This window comes from Cucumis melo, chromosome 7 (assembly GCF_025177605.1).
Source record: "Cucumis melo cultivar AY chromosome 7, USDA_Cmelo_AY_1.0, whole genome shotgun sequence".
NCBI classification, from domain to species: Eukaryota; Viridiplantae; Streptophyta; class Magnoliopsida; order Cucurbitales; family Cucurbitaceae; genus Cucumis; species Cucumis melo.
The window spans coordinates 875,773-892,959 of NC_066863.1; the positions used below are offsets into that span (position 1 = coordinate 875,773).

The 17,187-nt window shown below is 34.7% G+C and overlaps 3 protein-coding genes across 8 annotated transcripts; 1 reads left to right on the forward strand and 2 right to left on the reverse strand.

Moving 5' to 3' along the window:
* Positions 1-457: 457 nt before the first annotated feature.
* On the reverse strand, positions 458-2,850 carry LOC103493742 (uncharacterized). The gene is made up of 6 exons (XM_008454622.3): positions 2,363-2,850; positions 2,203-2,258; positions 2,030-2,084; positions 1,818-1,898; positions 1,472-1,725; positions 458-886 (listed from the first exon to the last, which is right to left on the reverse strand). Exons 1-5 carry the CDS (start codon positions 2,568-2,570, stop codon positions 1,490-1,492), a joined length of 636 nt encoding a protein of 211 aa, XP_008452844.1. The 5' UTR covers positions 2,571-2,850; the 3' UTR covers positions 458-886; positions 1,472-1,489.
* Positions 2,851-4,642: 1,792 nt separating this feature from the next.
* On the forward strand, positions 4,643-8,728 carry LOC103493741 (pentatricopeptide repeat-containing protein At4g31850, chloroplastic). The gene has a single exon (XM_008454621.3). It carries the CDS (start codon positions 5,128-5,130, stop codon positions 8,467-8,469), a length of 3,342 nt encoding a protein of 1,113 aa, XP_008452843.1. The 5' UTR covers positions 4,643-5,127; the 3' UTR covers positions 8,470-8,728.
* Positions 8,729-9,121: 393 nt separating this feature from the next.
* On the reverse strand, positions 9,122-17,013 carry LOC103493740 (probable protein phosphatase 2C 21). 6 transcript variants are annotated; one of them, XM_008454620.3, is made up of 11 exons: positions 16,854-17,013; positions 15,611-15,733; positions 15,426-15,489; positions 14,781-14,889; positions 13,583-13,736; positions 12,804-12,929; positions 12,300-12,423; positions 11,319-11,395; positions 10,811-10,863; positions 10,475-10,529; positions 9,122-9,636 (listed from the first exon to the last, which is right to left on the reverse strand). In XM_008454620.3, the coding sequence occupies exons 2-11, from the start codon at positions 15,725-15,727 to the stop codon at positions 9,421-9,423; spliced, it is 1,095 nt and encodes a 364-aa protein (XP_008452842.1). In that variant the 5' UTR covers positions 15,728-15,733; positions 16,854-17,013; the 3' UTR covers positions 9,122-9,420. The 6 variants fall into 6 exon arrangements, with proteins under 6 accessions (XP_008452842.1, XP_008452838.1, XP_050943777.1 ...); XM_008454616.3 differs by having other exon boundaries at positions 16,584-16,981; XM_051087820.1 differs by lacking the exon at positions 16,854-17,013 and adding an exon at positions 16,584-16,832 and having other exon boundaries at positions 9,122-9,531.
* Between the last annotated feature and the right edge of the window lie 174 nt (positions 17,014-17,187).

Genomic DNA, 17,187 nt, shown 5'->3' on the forward strand with positions numbered 1-17,187 from the left:
TTTGACTTATTTAGAAACTATTAACTTCTACATTTAAAGAACTTTTCCGATTAAAGACAAGGTTAAAAATCTTAAGCACGACAAAGAAAAGGAAAAAATATTAATTTTGCCTTTTAAAATCATTCAATCTTATTAGGAATAAGCATGATAGACCAAAAAAGTCGGTCGAAGCCAATTTGAAAAACTTCCAAATCGAAAAATTTCAAAAAGTTGACCGAACAAACTCTTTGATCATCGAGATTAGTTTGAAATTTACTAAATCGCCCATGATTGATTCAGTAACAATTTGGCCAAAAAATTAACCAGACCAAAGATCACCCCAAGTCTAATTATATCGATTTAGAAGTTGATAAATCTTTGAAATGCCTAGACCATTGTGATGTTTTCTCATTGATAGCCTATTAGTAGCTCTCTTTGGAAAAGAATAGAAGCTGCAACACTTCTTAGCCTGCTTCGATAGCGGTATCAAAATGAACATACTATTATTAATTTATGGCAAAAAAGTCTCAAGTAACAAGATGATGATTGGTATACAGACCCAAAAAACACTAGAAAGTCAGCTACCAAAGTAAGCTACTTTACATGTAAAAGGCACAGACTCCTTTGATCAAGATCATGTCTTGTTCATATGATCACACTATTAAGAAAATAAAAAACAATTCAATGTCCTAATAGTAACTTATGATGGGATTGAAACTCCAAAATGCACATATATATAAAGACTTCTAAACAGAGTAAAGGGAAAACGATTTAATTTCCTAAGGAGAAACTGGGAGAGAGAAGGGGAAAAGGGGGAAAAACAGACGTCCAAATCCAACTTCAAAATGGACCAATTCTTCGAGAATTGGGATAATTAAGGGCACAAGAGAATCTGGTTTTCATACTCCTGAAAGATGTAAAGGTGAGGAATTGTTAAAACATAGAGGAATGCATGTCAAATAAATGTGAATATATGAAGGGAAGTATTAAATTTGTTTGCATGGAATGAATAAAAATCATTTTATTTTAGTTAATGGCATTCGGTTTCCTAATGGAAGGGGAGGCAGTTCAACTGTTCAACTGAAGAAAAACCATATTCATTGCAATTGAAATTTCGCTAAAATATTGCTTAGAGGGTGTTTGGATTGCCGTTTTAAGTGTTTAAAAGTGTTTTAAAGGTTTTAAGCACTAAGAAAACTAATCTAGACAAGCCTTTGACTAAACCATGACAAAAAAAACGTGATATACATACATATCATCACGATGTAAAACACATCAAAGACGTCCATAAACAGACTATAATTCTAAATTTCAAACTCAATTCCACTAAGCTAAGCAAGCTAACGACAATCAGTGGTATAAGAATGAGCAATAGAACAAAAAGGAAAATTTTATTAAGAAAATCAAAATTCATTCCATCAACAAGCATGGAAAAGCTTGCATTTATCGAAAAAGGACAGCAAAATTAAAAATAAATGTTATAAGCAGATACCAAAGTGAAATCCAGGATTCAGTCCTCCTGCAGGGCATCATCATCTGAAGCATCCCCACACAATGGACCCTGCAAACCTCCATTACTATCACCAAGAAGCTCACGCGCTGCTTTCTCAAGAAATTCCTTGGCAGCAGTTTGAACAGATTGTTTTTCAGAAGACTGATACTTCCTCTTCTTCTGTACGTTCCTCTCTAATTGCTTCATTTTTTGCCCCTTTCCTCTACTAATATCCCTCATACTCAGCTTTTGCTCTGAAAAATATTGAAATATTTACTTGATCAAAGGGAATCAGACACAGAAACCCCCCCTCCCCAAAATAAAAAAGCAAACAAATTCAACCAACCTTGAGTTAGATCAGGCAGAGAATGTTCAATAAAGCGAGTAGCTGCTTGATAGTTCAAGGTAGTAGAACGCTTCAATGGAACTTCATGAACAAATTCAAATGCAAAATTATCAATCTAGCATGAAAGGAAGGGAAAGAAAAGAAAAGAAAAAAAAAAAAAAACAAGGAAACGTTAGTGAAATGAACTCAAAAAAATCAGAAGTCAAACATACCTTTACTCAAGCCTATGAACCGTTCTAGTTTGTCTTCATACAAGCTTAATCTTTCCTACATGCATAACAAAGAATAAGAATGAACATTTGAACAATAATGAGAGAATAACACGATAACCCATGTGAGCAAATTTCAGCTTTAATCACCAGATACAAGGTATGAGAATAATTACAAGCTCTGATTTGATAGGATGATCATCAAGATGAACTCCGTTACACCTCAACTTCACTGCAAATTACCAAAAACAAACAAAAACTCCACCTCAATAATACAAAATAAACAACAACAAAAAATTATTGATAAAGAACTATTCGTAATTTACAAAATTTTACATGCGAAGAGAGTGGTAGTGACTCTAGCAAGCAAAAGCATAGACTGAGCCCGTTGGAGAGGCTGCATTTGAGCAAGGACTTCAGGCTCGGCGATAGACAGGAAGGAAATAAGGTGAGTTTGGACGTGTTCTACATTGTCCAATGTCGTCTTCACCGAATCCATCACTTTTTCCGGCACAACAGCGAAATCTCGAACACCTCCCTCCATATTTGACCCCAATTTTAAACTCCGTCTCTATCAGGGGCACAAAGAGATAGCGAAGATACAAGATTCAAATTCTTAGAAGGAGATGTCGACGGCGGAGAGAAGCTCAAACCGTCGTGATTGATAATCGTAGAGGGGAAAACGGACGGTTAGGGCTTTTGGGTTCGAACTGGAGGAAGTTTACGGCGGCAGTTTGGGCCGATGTTCTTCCGATCTCAGTGTGTGGAGTTTTTTTTCTTCCTTTAATTATGAAAACAACTTCAAAGGAAGCTATTTAATTATCAAAACCCCAATTAACCCTTCGTTTGCCTTCAAAAAATTTCGAATCCAAAAAATAGTTTAAAATTATTATTTTGTTTACCCAAGAAATGGTTTTTATTTGAAAAATTGAAAAAAAATTGACAAAATATTTACGATAAATAAGAAATATTGCGTAATAAATTTTGTGATTTTTGTTTCGGTAAATAGTTTATCAATTTTCTTTTTATTTTTAGAATACCCTATATTTTATTTTAACCTTCACGTTATTCTTTTAGGACTTTCTAAAAAAGAAAAGAACAAACTATTTACATTTAAAAACCATTAAAAGCAAAAATCAATTACAATTTTGTCTATTTTGTCAATTTTAACCATTTTCTTTATTCTCTTGCTTCTTCTTTTTTTTTTTTTAATAATGTGTTTTTTAAAATAATATAAAAAATAGAGCCGAAGGAGACTATTGATAAAATAAGATAATTTAGGCAAAGTCGTATACCTGTATATTTAATAGGACAATTTGAAAAGGTATTTTTGAAAATTGAAAATATATTTAATAAAGAAAGATATTTTTAAAAATTGGAATCTGGAGATTTAAATATTTAATAATATATATAAATTGAAAATTAGAAAGATATTTAATAAGGAAACATACTTTTTGAAAATTGAAAATTGGAATTTGAAAAAACATTTAATAAAAGAATATTTTTGAAAATTGGAATTAGACGATTTGAATATTTCATATATATATATATTAAATATTAAATATCTTAAAAAAGAAGAAAGTGTGGGGTTCATGTAAAAAGTCGTGGACGGGCTTCGCCCAAATTATTCTATTTTTGTGCCCTTTTACCCTATTTTTGACCTATTTTTTTACGTTACTTTTAAAAAACACATTATCTACAAAAAGAAAAAATGATTCACTCTTTCGTAAGGTTCAAATAATTTAAAACATGCATGTTTTGAGACAAAGTTCATGTAAAATTATAACAACCACCTATATACACATTAAATATTATTTTAAAACACCAAATTAGTTTGGTAAACAATATTTCAAAATCCTCCGTTTACTCCAATATTTACTATTTTGCTGTTTTTACTATTTGACATTCGTTTACTTTTTTTTCTACCGCGTTTATTATTTTATTGTCAAACTAAAATAGTTTATTTCTCAAATACATACTATTACAATTCCAACTAAAATATATATCTAGAAACAAATTGTTATAACCTATCTATAATAGCCTAAAACAATAATAGCTCATCCCCGCCAAACACTCTTAAATGGTTGAATGGTAAATCGAATACAATATTTATGCAAAACCCTAATCCATTGAAGAATTCCTAAACTTTACTACTTGTTCAGAAATACTTATATACTTTCAAAATTTTGACATCTTACCTTCAACTTTGGTTAGTAACTCATGTGATAGAGATTTTTTTAATAAATTGACACTTAATTTTCTCTATTATTTTTCTAAAATGAGAAAATGACAAAAAGGAAATTTGTTACTATTACATCGTTAAGATCACTCTCGACGAAAAATAAATTATTATAATCCTAAATTATTACATGAGTTTGTGGTTGAGTCGTTGATAAATATAATAATGTGTTTGAGATATAAACTATTTTAGTTTGAAAAAAATTATAAATACTGAAATAAAGAAAAAGTGTTGCAAACTGTAAATAGGACGATTTTGAAATAATGTTTAACAAATATTTATATAATTGAAATTGTAACACAATGATACGAAAATTGAAATCAAAATCCAAATTTAAAAACTATCACTCAACACCATGACCAGAAAAAAGGCATTTTTTTTCCAGAAGAGAAAAAAATAAACATAAAAAATCGGCCATCTTCCTATCTTGGTAGCAAACTCACAGCCGCACAAGCAAGTTCGCTTGCCATTCTTTGATCACCATTGCCATTGTTGGACTCTCCAAACTTCTACACTCATTTTCTTTGTCTTCTTCTCTCGTCTCACTCTCTACTGCAATCTTTGCAATCTACTTTTTACATCAATGTTTCCATCTCGAAGTCTTTCGTCACGATGAAAGCGCCAAAACCAGAGGAATTTCTTATCACAGGAAACCATTGAGCCTTTGACGGAACTTTTCTCTGAATTCTATCGGAAATCAGCTCCTAACTGGCTGGAAAATGCTATTCCGAAGGACTTGAGGTAATCTAAGTGTAATTAATTTACTTGGTTAGCTCTGTGAAGAGTGAGAATCATCATCCAATGACGAACTCAATTTGCCAAATCAAACCTATTCGTTCATGTTATTGATTAAAATGTTCCGATGTCACTTGTAATTGTTACATCTTTGAGTATGTTCGGCACTTGTTGCAATGGTGCTTTTAGTGAATGTCAGATATATGTTTCGAGCTGTAATAGATCATCTAGAGGATTGATATGGGAAAGTTTGGGGGATTTTCAAACTGCGACTTTGTCTATGGTGAATTGGAAGAAGCACAGGAAGAAGCGGAAGGATTTTTGCCGGCTTGCGTTGCAAAATCCGGAGCAAGTGATGGTGGTGAAAGGAAAGACGGAAATCCGAGTGTCAGAAGATGAAGTTCTTGGGGTTTTGAAATCGATGACAGATCCTATACGTGCTCTTTCTTACTTTTACTCTATATCTGAGTTTCCTACTGTTCTGCATACCACCGAGACGTGCAATTTCATGCTTGAATTCTTAAGAGTGCATGATAAGGTAGAGGATATGGCTGCTGTTTTTGACTTGATGCAGAAGAAAATTATTAGGAGAGATTTGAACACTTACTTGACTATCTTCAAAGCTCTTTCCATCAGAGGTGGGCTTCGGCAGATGACGACTGTGCTAAATAAGATGAGAAGAGCTGGATTTGTCTTGAATGCGTATTCATACAATGGATTGATCCATTTGCTGATTCAATCAGGATTCTGTGGTGAGGCCTTGGAAGTTTACAGAAGAATGGTTTCAGAAGGGCTTAAGCCTAGCCTGAAGACATATTCAGCACTTATGGTTGCGTTGGGAAAGAAGAGGGACTCAGAGACGGTAATCGTTTTGTTGAAAGAGATGGAAGATTTAGGATTGAGACCAAATGTTTACACATTCACAATATGCATAAGAGTACTAGGGAGGGCTGGGAAAATTGATGAGGCATATGAGATATTTAGAAGAATGGATGATGAAGGTTGTGGACCTGACCTTGTTACTTATACAGTCCTCATTGATGCTCTTTGTAATGCAGGACAGTTGGAAAATGCCAAGGAGTTGTTTGTGAAGATGAAAGCTAATGGCCACAAACCTGATCAAGTTATCTACATTACTCTGTTGGACAAGTTCAATGATTTTGGAGACTTGGACACGTTTAAAGAATTCTGGAATCAGATGGAAGCAGATGGGTATATGCCTGATGTAGTTACCTTCACTATTCTTGTTGATGCGTTATGCAAAGCCGGAGACTTTGTTGAAGCATTTGCTACCTTTGATGTCATGAGAAAGCAAGGTATCCTGCCAAATCTTCATACTTATAACTCACTTATTTGTGGACTTCTGAGGGCAGGTAGAATTGAGGATGCACTAAAGCTTTTAGATACTATGGAATCCGTAGGTGTTCGACCCACTGCTTATACATACATTATTTTTATTGACTATTTTGGAAAATCTGGAGATACTGGCAAAGCTGTTGAGACCTTTGAGAAGATGAAAGCTAAAGGAATTGTTCCAAATATTGTAGCGTGCAATGCATCGTTGTACAGCCTTGCTGAAATGGGGAGGTTAAGAGAAGCAAAAACCATGTTCAATGGGCTTAGAGAAAATGGTCTAGCTCCAGATTCAGTGACCTATAACATGATGATGAAGTGCTACAGCAAAGTAGGACAAGTAGATGAGGCTGTGAATTTGCTTTCTGAGATGATAAGAAATGGATGTGAACCTGATGTGATTGTGGTTAACTCTTTGATTGATTCACTTTACAAGGCTGGACGAGTTGATGAAGCATGGCAAATGTTTGACAGAATGAAGGACATGAAGCTTTCTCCAACAGTTGTGACCTATAATACGTTACTCTCTGGATTAGGGAAAGAGGGTCGAGTCCAGAAAGCCATTGAATTATTTGAAAGTATGATTGAACAAAGGTGTTCTCCGAATACGATATCTTTTAACACGCTCCTGGATTGCTTTTGCAAAAATGATGAGGTTGAATTAGCTTTGAAAATGTTTTCTAAAATGACAGTAATGGACTGTAAACCTGATGTCTTGACCTACAACACTGTTATTTATGGCCTGATAAAAGAAAACAAAGTAAATCATGCATTCTGGTTCTTTCACCAGCTGAAGAAATCAATCCACCCTGATCATGTCACAATATGTACCCTTCTTCCTGGCCTCGTGAAGTGTGGACGGATAGGGGATGCTATAAAGATTGCAAGGGATTTTATGTACCAGGTCCGTTTTCGTGTAAATAGATCTTTCTGGGAAGATTTAATGGGAGGTACTTTAGTTGAAGCTGAGATGGACAAGGCTATTATATTTGCTGAAGAATTGGTATTGAATGGGATTTGTAGGGAAGACTCGTTCTTAATACCTCTAGTTAGAGTTTTGTGTAAGCATAAAAGAGAACTTTATGCTTATCAAATATTTGAAAAATTTACAAAGAAATTGGGAATCAGTCCAACGTTAGCATCGTATAATTGTTTGATAGGCGAGCTTCTTGAAGTCCGTTACACCGAAAAGGCTTGGGATCTTTTTCAAGATATGAAGAACGTTGGTTGTGCTCCCGATACTTTTACCTACAACATGCTACTTGCCGTTCATGGAAAGTCTGGGAAAATCACTGAACTCTTTGAACTGTACAAAGAAATGATTTCAAGGAGATGCAAGCCAGACGCCATAACGTACAACATTATCATCTCCAGTCTCGCAAAATCTAATAACTTGGATAAGGCTTTAGATTTTTTCTATGATCTTGTTAGTAATGATTTCCGCCCTACTCCTCGCACTTATGGCCCTTTGATAGACGGACTAGCAAAAGTGGGGCGCTTAGAGGAAGCTATGTGGCTTTTCGAAGAGATGTCAGATTATGGATGCAAGCCAAACTGTGCAATATTCAACATTTTGATAAATGGATATGGGAAAATAGGTGACACAGAAACCGCTTGTCAGTTGTTTAAAAGGATGGTCAATGAGGGTATAAGGCCAGACTTGAAATCATACACCATTCTTGTAGATTGCCTCTGCCTTGCTGGAAGAGTTGATGAAGCTTTGTACTATTTCAATGAACTGAAATCAACCGGTCTTGATCCTGACTTTATCGCTTATAATCGTATAATAAACGGTCTTGGAAAATCGCAAAGAATGGAGGAAGCTCTCGCCTTATACAATGAAATGCGAAACAGAGGCATTGTTCCTGACCTGTACACTTATAATTCATTGATGCTTAATCTTGGGCTCGCTGGAATGGTGGAACAAGCCAAGAAAATGTATGAAGAGCTCCAACTTGCTGGTTTAGAACCTGATGTCTTCACTTATAATGCTCTCATTCGAGGGTACAGCATGTCGGAGAACCCCGAGCACGCATATACAGTCTATAAGAACATGATGGTTGACGGCTGCAACCCCAACATCGGTACGTATGCCCAGCTTCCTAATCAATCTTGAAGTATCAATGCGTACTATTGAGAGCACACGCTGTACATATTTGAAATAGGATCTTTCAGATTTAGGAATACATGTGGTCATACTTATCTGTTTTCTTGCTCATCTTGTTGGTTGCTGCAAAGTTCGGGCTTTGTAGAGCAGATCTTGACAAGTGACCATTGAGGACATTACAATGACATGACCTGTAGCACACATATATATAGTAACATCATTTGTACAAACTGTAGAAATTTCTATCCATTGTATTTGTTTATACAAATCTTTCTTCGAGGAAGCTAAAAATGAAGAAGAAAATGTCCAATTAGAGAAAATCAATAGTGGCAAATACAGCATAACACGATCAACGAGTGGATTTAGGTTGATGGACAAAAAGACAAGATGCGATGAACATAACAAAATTCGATAGTCATTTACATTTAGAATTTGACCAATGTTTACCCAAGAAAGATAAAAATATGAAGAAAAAAAACTGTGAGAAAACAAGTATAGTCTTCGAAAACCAATTATTTATCAAACGAAGTCTAAAGAATCCATGAAATCTCTAGTTTAACAATCACTCAAAAGTGCGTGAAACTAGGAGCAACAACAACGAGCACGAAAGGATAAATACATAAAAATTTAACCCAAAGAAATAATTTTCAAACAGAGAAAGCAATTACAATGGGAAATTTCATTTTAGTGGAGGCTTTATCATTCAAGAGTCTTGGAAAGCTAGCTGGTTTTACAGAAAACTGTACATAATTAAAGTAGTTGACCTCATTCTACACTCAAGAACTAGAAGAGGAAAAAAAGGGAGTATTTTAGTAATCTGATCTGTTGAACTTCAACTAAGACATCTATGGTTACAAATCCCAGAATCCATATTTTATAGCAAATGGGAAAAAGTATGAGTACTTTACTCCCTTTAGAAAGAAATCACAACAGAAATAACCATTTGGGAGGTCAAAGTCACTAGCTAAGCTCATCCTTTTGGATTGATTCTGTACTGTCTGGACTGGCACGGGCGGCTACGGGTGAAGTTCCATCATCCAGCGAGGAATTTGATTGAATATCTTTCTTAAACTGCACCAAAATCATGGTCATGTTATCACATCCCTCGCCAATAGCTGTGGAAGGTGCCAAACATTTATCAAGTACTCTCTCGACAACCACAGAGAGTTTACTTTCCTGCATAGTTTATTGCATTTATCAATTTATCAGAAGGCAGAAAGAACGGGGAGAAGTTCATATCTATACTTTTGTAATCCATGAAAATGAGCTGTAAGTAAGATTTATTGAATGTCCACACGGTTTAATCCAAAAAATGCTATGCCAATGGATGAATGATTTGCTTCGATCAATATCAATAAAAGATGTCATTTGCCAACTAGCTCAACTGCCGTAAGCTTGTAAAATCGACTTTGAAGTCAAAATTTCAACCTCACATATTGTCAATAAAGATAATAATAAATAAAATAAACCATCTTTGTCTATAGAATGTCCCCCAGTTCAAATATTAAATTTTTGCCCTCTACTTCCAATAAATTTTTAAAAAGATACTTGTTAATTTATGGTTGATTTTTCCACAAATAGAAAAGAAAGTCTCTATTAGCATTTATTTTAACTAACATAAAAATTTATTGATAGTACATTCTATTCTGGCATAAAATTATGGTTATTGTTTAGCACTAAAGATCTATTGGAAGTAAAAAAGTTAAATTTAAGATCTATGAAAACAAATACATTAACTAAATTAGTTAATAAAAGTAAATGAAATCCAGAAAGGACCAAAATGGTATTTTATTCGGAAAAAATATCCCCAAGGAATGGCAACCTCCTCAAGATATTTGTTCAAGCTTCTAGACCGAGAGTGTCACTAATTTACAACTTTTGTAGTTAATTGAAACGGTCAAAGTCTTCTCAAGAGTCAGTTAGGAAGGGACGATAGACAGTTATTAAAAAATATCAATACAACTAACCAACAACAAAACCAGATCATTGTTGAACAATAAAATATGTTACTTACTGATTTAAGCTGTTCATGTATAAAATCTACCAGTTGCTGGTTAGACATGCAATCCCTGTTAGAAATTCATAAGAGTACATATTAGCACAAAATTTCAAGATTACTTCAATAAAATTAATTTCGGTAAGTTGTTCAAACTAAAAGGCGCGATTAGCACAATCATGCTAAAAGAAAGTAATTATTTTGGTAAGGAACTGAGCTTTCTTGGAGGAAAGAAAACAAGCCTACAAGGCTAAGTGGAATACCAATATTGTTATATTAAGGAAAACTGTGCAAATGATACATATAAGAAATAGAAAACAAAACCCAAGACAGCGATAAACCATAAATACATACCATATACCATCACAAGCTATCACAATAAACTCATCATCATCGCAAAGCTCGACCTAATTCCCAAAAAAAGGAAAAAAAGAGAGTCGTTAAGATTGTAGACCTATTTGAAGAAGTAAAGAGCTCGAATCAATTAATCATTCAAGAAAGTCGGAAGCTTCATTTCAGCCGGTATTTGAGAATTTTGAAAAGGAAAAAGATAGAAGAATTTTCATGGGAGAGAAAGAGAAGAGGATGTGGTGAGATCTAGCAACGACCTCTTCCATTTCCCATGCCAAAGCATTTTGTAAGAATTATGGTTGAATGACCCTCTTCAAACTTATTGATACAAATAACTCTAATTTACCAAAAATGGAAGAAAGAAATCATTTCACATATAGAAATACTCACAAATTTGATTGAAAAAGAGTATCCACGATTTATAAGCCCATTGTCAACGAAGTAGATAGAGAGTGATGTTTACATAAGTAATGGGAATATGAATTGTAAATACAGCAGGTAGAATACGTACAGTTGTCACATCAGGATTGGCAGTAATAATTTGCTTTTCGGCAGGTAAATATTTATTCTGCTTAAATTCCATGTCACCTGCAGCAGTGGAAAGAAGAGATTAGAATATGGAATCTTTAGGTATTAGCCGAGTGAAAAATTCACCTCCACAAAATTTACAGTGGCTCAGTTTTATTAGTTATTTTTGTTCATTCCTTCGAGATTCAAGAGACCAAAGGACATTGGTTTTCACCACGCTAACAACTTTCATCGGAGTGTATCAAGTTACAAAAGCTACAAGTACAAACTAATGCTATTGGAGTTACAGCAAAGTTACCTAGGAAGTAAATAGGAAGTGAATAGTATGATGGTAGAACCATGCAATTGGACACAAAACAAAGGATAAAATATCATTTTCAGTCCTATATGTACCTGAGGACGAGAAGTCCCGGATTCAAATCCCCCACTCCCAAGTTGTACTCAAAAAAAGAAAAATCATTTTCGGTCCTAATACTTTAGAAATACTCGTTCTATTTTAGTTGGTCTTGGTACTTCAAAACTTGTCCTATTTTAATTCGTGCAATGTTAAATGCCAAAATCATCTTAAAGTAATCTCTGTAGTTATTTTGAAGGTAGTTTATTTTCGTTTCAAGAAAATACACCAAGTAAATATATACCAAGTTGCCCAGCCAGAAAGAGGTTGTTTTTTAGCAAAAAATTAACCATAAACTAATTTTGGGGCTAACTATCCAAACTACGTGGGCTAAATTTTGACATTTGAAAGCTTGTTGAATTCAATAACATGGAGGATGGGGATTCGAGCCTTTGACCTCTTGGTTGTATCGATTGAATTAGTTCATGTTGGCACTTGAAAGTGCAAGATTATAATGACATTTAACATAAAACAAATTATATTAAAGAAACTCACTGTCCCCAATCAAATAACAAGACTGTTCTAGGGCCAGATCCGAGTAAGAAATTTGCTTTCCAGATTTTCACATACCAATAGCTCTGGCAAGGTTCAAGCTACCATTGACTCGTCCAGCATGAATAAAACCACCAGCTTTCAGAATTCTATCCTTCTCAGTCTCAAGATCGGGTTTGTGATCTCTAGAGAGACTGTAGGCCTATACAAGAGTAACCACGTCAGAAATTATTTTGAGGATCAATTTTGCATACTGACTTATTATATTGTTCACGATTGATATTTATTGAAACCATTCTTCAAACTAAATTTGTATAATAATTTAAGAAATAGTTACACACTATCAACTAATACAAATAGTTACACACAACCTACTAATTTAGAAAATACATGAGAAAAAAAAATACAGATCGACATTGAAATTCCATTTCTTATTTTTAACTGTTTCAAAGCATAACTGCCAAACAGTTCCCAAGTCATTACTCTCACTTATTGGCACCCAAAATTAGCATATATCATTTTGCTTTTGAGTAGTAGTGCGAAAAAGAATCATGCTTAAGACTTGCAAGCTAAAAAATATACCTGGCCCTTTCTCGATAGCACACAGCGAGAATCACCAGCATTTGCAACAACAAGTTTGCTATCTCTAATAATTGCAACACAAGCAGTACAACCAGAAGTAGGGCCAGTAAAATCAGAGTGCGGACCCTGCCAACATTATTAAATTTGAATTTAAAATACTTTATTTTCTTTCGAGCTTAACTAATAAAAGTAAAATGACAATAGAAAGCAGTGGAGAAAAATGTTGCAGCTGAAATGATAGATTCCATATCTGTTCCGCAGTTCAAAGGTAAGAAGGTCATGACATCTTCACTTATGACAGACCAGGACACAGAAATTTAAAAAAAATAAGGTTTTTACTTTATGGGGGTATTTTATATCATGGTTACTTGCATGTGTATCCATTATCCTAAACTTTTAAACATTGTGTGTTTTAGACTTTACTTTATCAATAATTTTAAATTTCGATCTCCTATACATCCATCAATAGGTTACTATTGACATGTGCTGGTAAATGTTAGAGATTAACAAAAAAAAAATTCTCACTTGCCTTGACTTTTTAAAAGGGGAACCTAAGTTTTTATTGAGAAAAATGAACAAAATAAAATCAATGCCTTAATTTTTCAAAAAGTGACAGTGTCATCTTCCTGTCCTTGTTCCATGTGTATCCCCTCAAAGACCCCAAACCACAGCTCAGACCCAGCAAATCACAAAAAACGGCTCACTCTAAAAGACAGATGGATGTATGGGAAATCGAATTTTAAAATGTTTAAACAGTAAGTTGAATTTCTGTTTCATACCTCCTCAAAAGCCCAATCATCAGCCATGTCATTTGCATCACTGCTTTTTGGCGACCAGATTAACCCTTCTATCATGCCAGTGAACTTATTCAATCTATCTCCCAAAACAGCTAATTCTCTCCAACCTCTTTGCCCACGCATCATTTCATCCATTCTGCCAGAATTAGTTATTGGTTGGAAACTCAAAAAAGTTAGACAATAAGGTGTTGAAGGGTGATAGAACGATAGACCAATGTTTTGAGATAACAAAATGTCCCGTTCTTAAATTTGTATTGTTTATTTGAACTTTTATTATTTGTAAAAAAAGACCAACTTTTATTGAGCATTAAAAGAAACAAAGCCACATTCCAATCAAGCAGAATAAGCCCTAAAAAATGGTCAGAAAAGAGTTTCTCAATGATGCCATAGAGAAACATGGAATCTCAAAAGGGCCAAACATCAAAAAGATCCCAATCAACCCCTTTGAAACTTGCATTGTTTCTCTCTCCCAAAGCACATAACCTAGCTTGCCATAAAAAGTAATACCAAACTGACCAAAGCATAACTGTTCTCCAAAGTAAATGATTTAGGCCTTCCTCCACCTCCAACAAAGAATGCTATAGACCAACCAAGGAAGGCATCTTCCTCAAGTAGTATATTTTTCAACAACCAATGTGTCTCATTGTTGGTGACGTCTCATATAAACCTAAGGATAATTGGATGCTCGTGTGCAATCTAATTCCATAAACTCCACCAAGAAATCCTGATTTTCTATTCATGCAACAAAAATTCATGGAAGTTCTCAATGAAAGCTTTGGTTGTCTCCATATATTATGAAATAAAAATAAAAGGAAAGAGGAAAAGAATTGCACAGGCAGGAGACACAACGTAAAACTAACCTGGGGATTCAAACTCAGAGAGAAAGTTTGAGGAAAAAGGATTTCTCTAGTCGGAATCAAGGAGTAAAAAAACAAGTGAAGAAAGGGAGATAATTAGAAAAACAAAACAGAAGGTCTACTAAGAGTGCTCCTTGTTGAGAAATGGAAAAATCAAAGGATCGTGAAAACTTCTCATCTCCTTCGACTCCTTAAAAGAACCACCCACTTCTTAAAATCCAGAGAAACAGCATCCTGATCCACTTGACAAGCTCAAACAACCAACAATTTGAGAAATGGTAGTAACACCGACTCTGACTCATAGCCCAATGGTGAGAAATAACCTGAAGAATGCTCTCTGCACAGAAGCTCCTATATCTCCAGCCGCCCAAGTTTCATTTTTCTTCACTTGCTGATGTAGGTACTTGGCACAGAACTTCGCAACCACCTTACCTGAATAGTTGAACATATTACACAGACAACCATATCAAGTTTAAATTGTTCAGAATCGTTACAAAAAGCAATTACCATGTAAAGTAGATGTAGTCATTTGAAGCTTTCCCCATTCATTAATGAAATAAATTCCGAACTGAACCTCACATTTACTTAATTTTAAATGTCAGTAGTAATTTGCTTAATAAAATCACGTTTGTTACTTCTCCTTAATTGGATTTCTTTTGGATAGTCCCTCTCAAATATCTATTTAATTCCAGTAGATGTACGATATGAATAAAAATAGAAGTTAGATTTTCCCAATGCCATTAAGTTACAATAAATACTCAAGCAGTATTTTCATTTTTTATGTCAATTGTAAAATCCTCCATGGGGAATTTTTGAAAAAAGGAAAAATGTTATGATCATGACAGAATATTTTCTCCAGTCATTACTCATAATTGTAGTAGCCAAGAATTGAACTAGCCAATAACTTTAAACCCCCACATTAAAAAGAAACCATTACACGAGCACCAGACAGAGACATGCATTCTTACCTCCATGGCCATCATAAACACCAAAGAAGGAAGTGCAGGCATCCAGATCAGGAACTGCAGCATGCTACAAGACAGTGAATAGAAGCATATCAACGCAACAGAAAAAATTGAAAAGAAGAAATTTAATTGAGCTCTTATCAATCAGATAGAGACTAGATAGAACAGCCATTGGGTTCATTACTTACAGCATCTTCCATTGTGGCACGCCATCCTTGCATGGATGATAGTCCATATCTAAGCCGTTGATTCTCACCGTCTTCAGAGGACTTCTCAGTTTTGGGATTGCTAAGGTATATACCCATTTCAATCTGACATTAAACAGAACGAAGAAGAGGTCAAGAAATATAACGCTTAGAATCCACAAAGGAAGGGAAGAACAGGCGACACATAATTTCAGAGAGTGTAAGGAGAAGAGCGTATAAACATAACTCTAAAACCAACAACAACAAAAAAATGTGTGCAATTCTATGAGCCCATTTCCCGATCAATCTAATAGACCCACTTGCCAGTATATAACAAAGAAAATCCTATTAGTTATGCAAGACAAATAATATTTATTAAAGGGGAAGAAATTGTGAGATAGGACCTCTAATCAACTTCTGTTTGTCCACTTGCAGGGTTACATCGCATCAAACATAAAATCAGCGAGCAAAACAGCTTCGAAGTTAAATATAAAATTCTCATCAAATTACATAACCAAAGCTACCAACAGTATATAAAAAGGTGTGAAAATGGAATAGAAGAACATCTACTGTTCAGGATCCCACAGTTCAGTTGGATATGTTGATGGGAAAATGAGATCCAAATTTCTAGAATTTGGATCAACAATGGAAAAAGGGAATTCCAAAATCAATACATACCCAGTGATCCTGACAGCTGAATGCCTAGAATTAAGACTAAGACACAAAATACTCAAGATATGTTACTGAAAACCAACATCGGGAATGAATAGAAATAAGAATCTGAAGACGAGAAAAGTGAAAATTCTGTCTGCAATCCCAATACTGCAGTGCGTACTATTAAAAGTAGAAAATATTCTAAATTCCAGGCAAGCGAGAAAAGTGATACGAAAGCAAGCTTTTTTTTTCAGAAATCTATAAAAATCCACGTGAAATCTCCAAAAAAGTCAGCAATAGAATGAGGAAAAAAGGAACAAACCACGAGAGAAACCAATCGCAAGAGAAATTGCTAGAAACACAAACAGCGATGGTAGAAAAGTTAGTATAATCTTCTGAAACGGAAACCGAAATTGAAAAAAGCAAGCTCCACTGCAGCAATGGTATAAATATGCAGTCGTTGTCTAGTCTTCGCCTGTTTCTTTTTACGATTCTTGGTAAAATCGATTCAGAAAATTTCACTTTCTTGTTTCAACCATGAGGCTAATGTCAGTATCAATCAATCGGTCAAATTTCTCTCTCGTTTTCGTACCTTTTCTCTTTGTCGTTCTTTCTCATGGCCAGCCCACAACTACAAAACCACCATGAAAAAGCACTCAATTAACTGTAGCACACGGTCCCAACTGGACGCGAGTGTTTGGCTATGGCGGCGAGCCATGGCTTTGACCGTCGATCGATGAAGCGAATGGCTCTTTGCGCGCCGACCAGAGCTCGTAAGCGCGGGCATTTCATGATTTACTTCCATTCATTAGTAGATTATAACTAATAAAATACTTAAGTTTAAATTAAATGTAGTTAAATCTGTTTAAAAAATTACTTTAAAACCTCTATCATGGGACCCATCTACTCTGTCCAACCACAATTTG